We start from the raw sequence: 11,353 nt of genomic DNA on the forward strand, positions 1-11,353 counted from the left end.
TGACGTCAGCAAGATTTTAACTCATTGAGCAACTCGAGAATGTTTTATTCTTTGTTTAACCAATCAAGGCAACAGTTTCTCATTTACAATGCATGAGTGTTGTGCTTTGCCATAATTGGTATTTAATGCATGCACACATGCACAAACAATGGATCGCTCCTATACTGTAATCCCCATACGTCACTCGTGGCTTCCGAGTGGATTAATTATTTCCAGAGGGGCGGCGAGGGAAATGGGAAACAATTGCAGATTTTATCGGCATCATACATTGCTCAAACCTTTTAAAAAGTTTATTTGAAGACATATTAAGCAGACACATTGCTGCCTTTTTTCTAACTATGGCATTATTGTGTTGTTTTTGTTTATATTTTTCTGTTCCAAACATTTTACCTGAAGTAGAATCTCAGCATTGTGGCCAAATGTAGAATCTGTGATGGGTTTTGCAAAATAGTGATAGTCCTTGTGGCAAAACGCTGGATGATTTTGTATTTTATATAACAATATAAATTTGATCAAGGACCTTTTAGCCTAAAGCCAGCAACCTATTCTTTCTACAAAAAAAGGGCTTGAGAACCAGTGGTGAGATGCTAGTATTGAGCATATGTGCTCCCTCTCACAAGCTCCAGTTAGGAGGTGAGTGGCAGCATTTTGGACCAACTGGACATGCTTGAGGGAGGACTGGCTGATTCCGAAGTAAAGTGCATTACAGTACTTTAGCCAGCTGCCTAAAATGGATTTAACAATAGCACTGATTTGCCAGTCGAACTTAAAATCACTGTCCAATTTAAAACCCGAGTTTGAGGCTGTTGGCTTAAGAAGACCCAAGGGTGGGATGTAGACAGGCCACTGAAAGCAATTTCTGTTTTCATGTCATTGAAATATAGAAAATGCGGGATGCTGACTTCCTGAATGAACGCACACGGTTGACGTCATATCTCGCCTCGCTTGGTTATGTGTGTAACGCACAGGCTGATAAATGCCAAATCATCTGTTATGGCTTTGATGTCAATATAATGCATGCATGAAAGTAGTTCACGTGCAATTAGATTTGTATGCTAACTTTGTGTTGGACATCAAAGAAGAGATGTATGTTGAATATAAAGCAACCGCGGCATTAACGGCACATTAACAATGCACATATAGAAATCACACACACACACACACAAATGAAATGCATTGAAGTAAAGCATGTTCACCTTCCTAAGCTGTAAAAGTCACATTTGCACGGTCGTGGGATAATTCTGTGGACACGGATGTGTCGTTAATGGTGCACTGTACTAAAGTTTTAGAGCGTGCACACCTAGCTCCTTGGTTAATCTTTTTTTCTTTTTAAAGGGAACTTACCTTGAAAACCAAACAAACAAACTTAAGGTGTTTATTCCCTTTTGTTGCTGGGAATTTATACATTAAGAGTTCATTCATTGTCCGAACTGCTTTACGTTGGTGGTGTAGTTTTGAAGGAACAGAAAATGTAGTTATACAAGCTGTACACTAACTACATTGTGAGAATGTATTTATTTAATCTTATCAGGACCAAATCAAGTTGTACATGCTGCGTATCTATATGTAGTAAATGAACAACACACAGTACACACAGGCCTGTTGTCACAGTGAATGTTTTATTAGCTCAGCTCCGTTAGCATCTTCATACCAGTGTGGCAAAAACATTCAGTGGGAACTTAAAACAGCTGGGTCAAAAACAACCAAATTTAGGACGAGCCATGAACTTGGGTCAGTTTGACCTAACTTCCTGTCTCCCACCCTAAAATTGGGTTGATTTATGCAAACAACCAAAGATTGGGTCAAATTGACCCAAACTTTGGTTGCTTGCATACGTTTTAAGGGTAGCACATGGCGATGTGCAAAAAGGTCATGTGACGCTTCCCACTGTCAGCTTGCTCATGCTCACACTCCCTTCAATGCACCATTGATTGCAATTCACATTTTCCATCTTTTGAGGCTTTTTGACAACACTGCTGTTGCGAGGTCATTTCAAGGTGACAAGAAGACAAAACACAATGGCTTACGACTCATTTTACACCTATTTGTCCTCCATTGTCATTGTGTGTTGTATGTTGTATTGTGTGCGTGTACTGCATTGTGTGTATGTCGTATGTTATTTAACCATGTGATAGGTAGTGTGCGCTTGTTGGGCTGCAGGAACAATGCGAAGCCAGTTAGCATCAGCCAGCTACTAGCTGAAAAGTGCAAAAGTAAAGCAGTGTAAAAATTATAAGATAGAAGTGAGGTATTGTATGGAAGTTGTATCATAAATATTTTTGTGCACATTTGGCCTGAAACCAAAAACAAATCAATAACTCGTTTCAGCTTGCCAAAAAAATATGTTCCAGCATGTCAAAGAAATCAACAAAATAGGTTTGAGCATGTCAACAAAAACATGTCAACTAAGAATGTTTCAGCGCACCAACAAAACTTTGTAAACCAAAGTATGCCAATGAAACGTGTCATGAAAAACACACTTCAGGATGTCAACAAAAACATGTCTACGAAACATGCCAACAAAAACTTTAGCATGTCAACTCAATTATATCAACCAAAATCTCCTGTTTATATCAATTAAAATGTAATCAACCAAAATGTAAAAAAAAAAAAACGTCAACTAAACATCACATCAAAAATAGCATGTTTCAGCATGTCAACAAAGCATGCCAACAAAATGTTCATATCAGCTCAACATTTTTGCATGTCCTCACGCATGTTTTAGCATGTCCAAAAAATTGCCTACTTAAGCATGTTGAAAAAACATGCCAACAAAGACAGCATTTCAGCATTGCAAGAAAACATGGCAAATAAAAGTCAACAAAACATATTTAAGCATGCTAACAAAACATGCGTCAGCTGTCAACAAAAAAGTTAATCTTTTTCACAGTGTGCATGGCAGAGGGAGGATAATCACCGAGTAGCATTTAAAAAATCTTCACATTTGAAAATGTCCCTACGACAATCCTATTTACAAACCTTTTATATTTATTTGAACATCCCATATTCATTTTTTGGACCAAAGTTGAGGCTTTTTTTTCCTGAAAAATCTTTTGATTAAAATCATGTAAACACACAGACACTTGTTTCCATGGCGACTGCTCACAGTCTGCATTTCCACCTTTTTTTTTTTTTTTTCTAAATCTTTGAGTTCTCAGTTACTGAAGTTTCTGAAACTAAAAGGTACCAGTCAGATTTAGTTTTGAGAACTAGGTTCTTGTTAGTTAGGTTTTTGGACCTTTCAAATGTACATCATTTTGGCCCATGAACCACATCATTTGGTTATAGGTACACCTAAAAATTTTGGAACCTTACATTCTTGCTACTTGTAGTGCCTTCCATCTTCAAGCTTTGATCAGACCGTGCCAAAAATATCGATTCTCGTCTACCCTGCTCGGAAGGGTTTCAAAACTACATTTAGAAAGAGGTCCTAGTACCTGGGTAGAGTTCCACGCGGCGGTGATGCTCTGTGAGCATCTGTCTCATCTTGACAGTTTACAATTGTTTTTGAAAACACACTTTTTACTCACACACAATAAAAGCATATGATAAATACATAAGCCTCCTCCACATTTTATGTAACACAGTGATGTGGTCACCATGTAAAGTGTGGGTGTGTGTGTCTGATGAGTCACAGTAATTTCTGCCCTCTTTTTATTACACTGACAATATAGCGAGTCAGAACCAATTAACAAACAAGAAGGAGGGGGAGGAGGATGTGGTGCAACCTGGGTCCTGTGCATCTTCAGGGTCAGTGCGGAGATAATGTTCATAGGCAAACTAAGCAATAACAAATACACTATTATATCTTTTATAACAGAGATGCCAAAGGAAAAATGTGAAATCCCATGAAGAAGTTGATGCGATCAAACAATCAAAAATTGTACTGTAATCTTAAAAAAAATGACAAAATCAGAAAGCAACTTTGCAAATGCTTGTCGTGAATTATTTAAGCAGGGATCAGCAACGGGCCTATTGATAGTCCATTCATATAAATCTGATTACCTCAAGCAGAATTTTCTGCTTTCCCAGGTTTCTTAGTAGGATGCATCGAGTGAAGCTTGTGAGGAATGTAGTGAAGATACAAATAACGTGTTACTTGTAGTACCACTAGTAGTTTAGTTTCTGTTTCCCCGGTGTCTTTCAAACCAGCATCTAATAACAGAAAGCGAACGTGAAGTCTATGTTGACATAACCTGGAACAAAGTGATCATATTTTTTTTTATTATAATACTAGATTTTTTTTTTAAACCAAGATGTTTGAAATGCCCTCCCCAGTTTCCTTAAATGAGCAAAGTGAGATGTAAGTAAAGTTGTTGGAAATTTTTTCATCAATCATTCAGTATGCAGAATGTGACGACTGATGCTTGTGGGAAATGCCATTATGTGGTTTTCCCATTGCTATAGTATGTACATTTTGGTTTCCCAGTGCCCCTGAATGTAGCGTTAGACTCTAGAAAGGGACTTTTAATTCAGATATGCAGAACGTGAGGCTTGAGGAAAATGTAGTGATAAACTGATGTTTTGTTAAATGTAAATCTTTTGATCAATCAATGAGCCCATTTGTTCGGGTTCCCCGGTGTCTTCGAATATAGCATTACTCGCAAGGTCGGACAGTTTCAAAATGAACCTTGATGATTTCCTAAAAAGCGCCAACACTTTGGCGCCATTTTTAAACATCTCTTTTTTTCGGTTTGCCAGGAAGGCTCATTCAAAAATCCTCATGGCTTGATGGTATTTCTAAGAATGAGAGTGACTCCATCTTCCCCGTAGTGTTGTCCACCTGAAACGTTCGACTCAAACGGCGGCCCCCCACCCGCGCTCAACAGTTGAACTTGAAGATGACGAGCACGATGCGCTTGTACTCCTTCCTGAAGTTGTGGTTGAGTACGCCGTAGATGACGGCGTTGAGGCAACTGTTGAAGTAGGCCATAAAGTAGCTGGCAGTAAAGAGCCATTCGGGGATGGCGAGGCCCAGCCGTGAGTCCAACGCCACCGCCAGGCCGATGAGGTTGAGTGGAGCCCAGCACACGGCGAACAGCACAAACACCACAAACATGGTGAGGAAGTTGCGCAGGTCATGCGGCTTGAGCTTGGGCCGCGAATCAGGTTTGACGCGGCGCCTCACGCGGATGACCAGCATCCAGATGCGCAGGTAGCAGTAGCTGACAATGGCGATGGGGAGCACAAAGTGGACCACCACCACGGCGATGGTGTATGCCGAGCTCACCGACTGGGCAAAGGTGCATGAATAGACGCGTGGGTCGTACTGCAGTGACTCCACGAACCAGTTGGGCACGATGGCCAGTACGGTCAGCGCCCACACCAACGCCACGTAGCACATGGTGTTGGCACCTGAGAACAGCCGGTCGTAGCGCAGGCTGTGGCAGATGTAGCAGTAGCGGTTGATGGCGATGCCCGTGATGTTGAAGATGGAGCCGATCACGCTCAGGCCCATCAGGAAGCCGCTCACCTGCCGAGGATAGGTAGGCCTTCAGATTAGCCTTTCAAAACCAGCGTTTGGGCTTGAAATAATGAAGCAAGGATTGGGGTTGGATTCCAGGGCTCGGGATTCAAAGTAGGGGATCAAAGTAGGATTTTAAAAAAGGATTAAAGTTTCAAGCAAGGATTTGGGGTTCAGGTTAGGCTTGCTAATTAGGGCTAGAAGGTTATGACTTCAAACAAGTTAGGCTTTCAAACGAAGGAGTTAAGGTCCTAAGGTTTGCTTGGTTGCGCTAAGATTTCAAACAAAGATTGGAGTTTCAAATTATGGTTTGAAGGCAGAATTATCAGACTTTCCAAATAGGTTAGTTTTAAGGCTTTCAACAAGTGTTACTAAGGGTTACAAACAAGGTTTAGGTTTTCAAGCTAGTACTTCGGTTTCCAATTACAATATAAAACCAGGGTTGGGATTTCAAATGTAAGTTTCAAGCAAGGGTTAAGGTTTCAAGCCACAGTTAAGATTACTAGGTAGTGTTTATATGCAGGCTTAGGGCTTCAAGTAAAGATTAGGGTTTTGCATGTTCAGTTAAAGCTTGAAGCAAGTGTTAGGGTTTCAAATGAGGGTCTTAAGGGTTGTTGTTTCAAGCATTGTTTAGGTTTTTAGAGATTCTCAACAGTCCTCCTCATTTTTTTCCTCTCACCTGGCAGTGCAGGTATCCTGCGATCCAGCCGTCGTGGAAGATTGCCGTCAGCACCAGCGGATACGGGTACACGGCCACCAAAAGGTCAGCCAGCGCCAGGCTCACTACGAACGCGTTTCCTGAAAGAAAGACATGGCCTGTGGTAGTTTGGCTTGTGAATGACACCTTAAGCAAGTTAGGGTTAAAGTCACTGTTTCAGGTTCATACAAAGTTTGAGTGTTTCAAATTGGGGTCTCAAGCCATGGTTGGTGTTTCAAACAAGCTTTCAAATTTGGGTTGGAAGTCTGATTAGGGTTTCAAACTATGGTTAAAGTTCATAATTAGAGGTTCATAGCACATTTAGTGTTTAGTAATGGTTAAAATTTCCAATTATGGGTTGAAGCCAGAATTAAGATTCCGCACGAGGATTAGGGTTTCAAATTAGACAGCAAGGCTAGAAACTGGAAATTTCAATCAAGATTAATGTTAATGAGTTAGGATTTCAAGGAAGGGTTAGGGTTAGGTTTCAAAATGATGTTTTCAAATTAGGGTTTCATTACTGTAAAGGTTTCAAATCGTTTCAAACTGGGGCTAAGTAAAAGTAGTAAAAGATTAAACCCCCCCACCACCCTCAAACACACACACACACACACACACACACACACACACACACACACACACACACAGCTCATGCACCGTCACGCGTTTCTCTTTTCTCTTTCCCAGAGTCGGAAGGGTGAGAATCCCTGCACCGTGACCAGGAGAAAACTTTCAGTTCTGAACAATGGCAGCCAGTTATTTGCATACAATAGCCCCGCAGGAGGTCTGGCGGACAGATCTAGGAGGCGGGATACGGAAAATGGAGACGGGAAGAGATTAGTCGGGATGGAAAATTGGAAAAAGTAGAGCGCTGCCATGGGTGACAAGAGGAGCGTGGAGGAAGGGGCTGTGAGAGGGGGTGATGAATCATGGGAATAGTACAGGGAAAAATTGGAATGTCAGGAAATAAATTGAGATGACTGAAGAAGACAAAAGAAAAGAATTATGTGTCCGTGAGTAGGGTTGGTGGGAAGGTACGTATAGCATGAATGCAAACTTCAATAGGGATATGCTCCAGCGCACCCCCCCAACCCCCAAAACCTTGAACAGGATGAATGTAGAGATGGCAATGCGAAGGTGGGTAATAGGATGTGCAGTGGTTGCGGCTTTGGTTGAAACTCCCCATCTGTTGTAATAAAATGTTACGATAGCCCCAAAATGATTGAGATTTAGAACTCGTTCAGTTTGACTAAGACAGAGGGGAGGGCAGTATGAGCAGTGCAAAAAGTCAGAAGTGCCGTAAAGGAGTAGGTATGTACGATTGAGTCTTCAAGTGCCCAGTTCTCAGTCGTGATCTGTGATCGCCTTGGCCAACTTATTATCAAGTAGATGTCTGCTTTCAGTGTTTTATACATGTAAACTGCGCACTTGGACTTTCCGCATGGTCAGTTTCTGCAAGTCATCTGTGTTCACGCCCACAATGGCGCAAACCGCCTGATTCTACCTGCACCAAGCTACGTGCAACTGCGGAAATACCTCAACTTTGCGTAGCCCGCCTATGATAGATGTCGGCTGGGCACGGATATCACTTGTGAAGTGGCAATGTAATCTTCACTCTTCCTCTGTGACACGTCAATCAATCAATGAGTCATGCATTTCTACTCGATAACATCTCATTCATTTTGTTTGGTGTCAAAGGGAAGATGGATCATAATGAGCCCCAGCATACAAGCCTCATATCATGATTATATGACACGCTACATCGGTCAATCACAGGACGGACACATCCTGACAAAAACACCACGCACACATTGTACCGACATAATGGTAAATGGTAAAAATAAAGACAATACGACTAAAAGTAGGACAAATTACATGTAAAAATAGTTTTTAGAAAAATAAGATAAAACACAGTAATACTATTATATTGTAAAATGCAGTAATACTAGTAAAAATGGCAAAATAAAAAGAATACTAGTAAAGAATAATAATATTACTAAAAGTGGTAAAATGCATGTGAATATAGTACGAAAGTGGTAAAATGCATGTGAATATAGTACGTAAATAAAATAATAAAAGTAAATGTAAAAAGTACTAGTAAAAGAGATCAATGATGGATGGAAAAAAATAATGGTGAAAAATAGTGAAAACCAAAAGAATAATGGTAAAAACTAACAAATTACGAACATTTACAAACAACACTAGAAAAATGATACTCAATTAAAAACACGAGCAAAAATGGTCAAGAAAAAAGAATGAATCGTATATCCATCCATCCATCCATCCATCCATCCATCCATCCATCCATCCATCCATCCATCCATCCATCCATCCATCCATCCATCCATCCATCCATCCATCCATCCATCCATCCATCCTCTTACATTGGTAGAAATAAGATTCTTTTTTTTTTTTACAAAGAGCATAGTGCACCCTAACCTGAAAATTTAAGGAGAAGCCACACTTTTCACTTACAGACTCAATTATAAATTAAATATTCATTATCCCTCAGTTCCATTGAATTGTTGCTAAATGGGAAGAGGTGATTACAAAAATCAGTAAATAAACAAAAAATCTTGAACCTTTACTGGTGTGAGTGAATGGAAAGTAGTTGCACAGGCTCAAATGTTTATGGGCAAAATGCTACTTTAGAGGCATTTTGGAGCCCTGCATGCACCCTTATAAAAGATGTGTTGAAAAAAACAAGCCATTTTAAGGGTGTAAGAGTAGTAAAAGTAGTTTAAAAAGTAGCCTAATTAGTAAAATGGAACATGAAAACCACTAGTAAAAGTTATCGCACAAGTGTCGAGAAAGTGCTGAAAGTAGTGTACCAGTTTTCCTGAGTTTCCTGTTTCTGAAAACGGACAGGATGACAAGCAGGTTGCCAATAACGTCCACCACGATGGTGGTGATGAGCACGACGGCGAGGACAGTCATCGTCCAGGGGAAGGCGTGTTGCTGCTGCGGGGCCCCGGCCGGCGTGGAGTTGCGCGGCCCCGGCGTGGCCCCCAATGGATCGGGGGGCCACGCCGGGGCCGGCTGCTGTTGCCGCTGCTGCTGCTGGGCGGCCATCAGCTGCGGGAGCTGCAAAGCATCAACCAATCTCGCCGCCGGGTCTAGTTGCAGGCGCGACATGGCGTAGGAAAACCCCTTTTACGCGGCGTTTTGAGGCATGAGAGTAGAAGCGGCGGCAGAAGCGGTTCGCCCTGGAGGAGTCACACGTTCGAGTCCCTTTGTGCGCGGCGGCGGTGGTACATGTGCTCGGCGCTCTCGCTCAAGTCCACTCGTGCCATGTTGGCGCGCTTTCCTTTCCCACGCACAGGTGTTTCCCGCCAAGTGGCTCCCGCTGATGTATGGATTTGGGTGAGTCTTGCGCGTGGCTTTTAGCCCCCCCCCATCTCTCTCTCTCTCTCTCTCTTTCTCGCTCCTCTCTCTCTCTCTCTCTCTCTCTCTCTCTCTCTCTCTCTCTCTCTCTCTCTCTCTCTCTCTCTCTCTCTCTCTCTCTCTCTCTCTCTCTCTCTCTCTCTCTCTCTCTCTCCTATAACAGAGGTTCTTAACTGTGTTGGAGGTACCGAACCCGACCAGTTTCATATGCGCATTCACCGAACCCCTCATTTCTGAAAAAAATATTTTTTCCAAATTCATCATTTTCCAAGACATCAATGTTTGTTACTAGTGCACAAAATGAGCCGTGCATGATCATCACCTTGTTTAAAGAACAAAACCAACACAATGCATGAACTCACAACTAATTACATACGTGCAAATCAGGGTGCCTTTGCGAGACGAGTTCAGATATGCGGCATCACGAATTTCCATGATAAATCAGGTGTGTTCGGACCTCCGCAGTGGAGGCTCTGCCGAACCCCTGAGACCGACTCACCAAACCCCCCCAATGTTCGGCCGAATCCCCCTAATGTTCGATCAAACCCAGGTTAAGAACCACTGCACTATAACAACGTCACCACTTAATTTTTTGCACGACAATGATAATGTAGAATTTTTTTATTTGTCGATTTTTCATTCATTTGAAATATGAAACTTCAACAATATGAAAAAAAATTCTATGTATGACATCAACGTACATTTTCTAAAAAACATAACATTTTGGTTACACCTCTGAAGAAATTGCTGTTAAGCTTGTAATGTGTGGTCTACGTGAGGCAACGTGTAGTGTGCGTGCTTCAGAATGCACACGCTTCAAAGTTAGGTCGTTGCATTAGTGTTAGTATACCACTAGATGGTGTTGAAAAATCAGACATTTCTTCACATTCATTATTTCAACAATCATGGTGTTCATTGTAACACAGACGAGTGACGTGCATTCCTTTCTCAGTTCTTTTAAGTGAACTGAATCTTTAGAATCAGTTAACTCAAAAGATTCATTCAAACGAATCGTTCAACAAATCGTCCCCCCCCCAACCACTGATCCGTTTTTTTTTTTTTTTTTACTTCAATAACACACAGAACTAAGCAATACACCAGACCGAATGACGTCACAGATCAAACAGCCAATCAGAAAGTCGGGGTGAGGGCCGGTGTGGCACTTTTCACTTTCACTTAAGCTTTGACCATGAAAGAATATGGTGAAGAAGTGAACTGTAAACGCATCCAAAATGAAAAACCATGTCACGAGTGTAGCAGAGTTAATGCTAATGACTTTGAGTTCAAGTCTCTGCTCTATTCAGACCTGCCCCATTAAACCATATGGGGTACGTACCTAACACTGGTTGCAAGCCTGGCTTCCATAGTGTAGTGGTTAGAGCTCTGGATTCTCCAACTTGTGACATGAGTTCAAGTCCCGGCAGGGACAAAAAGTCTTTTGGTTAACACAGGGTTAAGGGTTAGGGTTAAAGTGAAAAGTGCCACACCCGCCCTCACCCCAACTTTCTGATTGGCTGTTTGATCTGTGGCGTCACTTGGACACTCCATTAGGTACACTGCCATTTTCAAGTACGTAATAACAGGCCACTTTATTAGGGAAATATCATGGTCAAAGGTTACAGGTGTCAAGCTCTTGTCCTCGGGGCCGCATTCCAACATGTTTTCCAAGGTTCCCTCATTAAGTGCACCTGCGTGAAAAGTTTTCGCTCCTGCAAATGTGAAAATGACCAAAATCTTTTCACGCAGGTGTGTTTAACGAGGGTAACATGGAAAACATATTGGAACGCGGCCCTGAGGACTAGAGCTTG

At 41.8% G+C, this 11,353-nt stretch overlaps 1 protein-coding gene across 1 annotated transcript; it reads right to left on the reverse strand.

Annotated features, from left to right (window-relative positions):
• Window positions 1-1,797: 1,797 nt before the first annotated feature.
• Window positions 1,798-9,529, reverse strand: LOC148404254 (melatonin receptor type 1A-like). The gene is made up of 3 exons (XM_088374905.1): window positions 8,993-9,529; window positions 6,144-6,262; window positions 1,798-5,473 (listed from the first exon to the last, which is right to left on the reverse strand). Exons 1-3 carry the CDS (start codon window positions 9,294-9,296, stop codon window positions 4,823-4,825), a joined length of 1,074 nt encoding a protein of 357 aa, XP_088231031.1. The 5' UTR covers window positions 9,297-9,529; the 3' UTR covers window positions 1,798-4,822.
• Window positions 9,530-11,353: the final 1,824 nt, after the last annotated feature.

This window comes from Syngnathus floridae, chromosome 1, assembly GCF_059516105.1.
Source record: "Syngnathus floridae isolate MCC-2025c chromosome 1, RoL_Sflo_1.0, whole genome shotgun sequence".
Taxonomy (NCBI): Eukaryota; Metazoa; Chordata; class Actinopteri; order Syngnathiformes; family Syngnathidae; genus Syngnathus; species Syngnathus floridae.

Coding starts and splice junctions, on each gene's coding strand:
- LOC148404254 (XM_088374905.1), bottom strand. CDS start 9,296: ATGTCGCGCCTGCAACTAGACCCGGCGGCGAGATTGGTTGATGCTTTG. Junction 6,263..8,992: donor CAGGAAACTCAGGAAAACTG/GTACACTACTTT, acceptor TCTTTCTTTCAG/GAAACGCGTTCGTAGTGAGC. Junction 5,474..6,143: donor CAGGATACCTGCACTGCCAG/GTGAGAGGAAAA, acceptor TATCCTCGGCAG/GTGAGCGGCTTCCTGATGGG.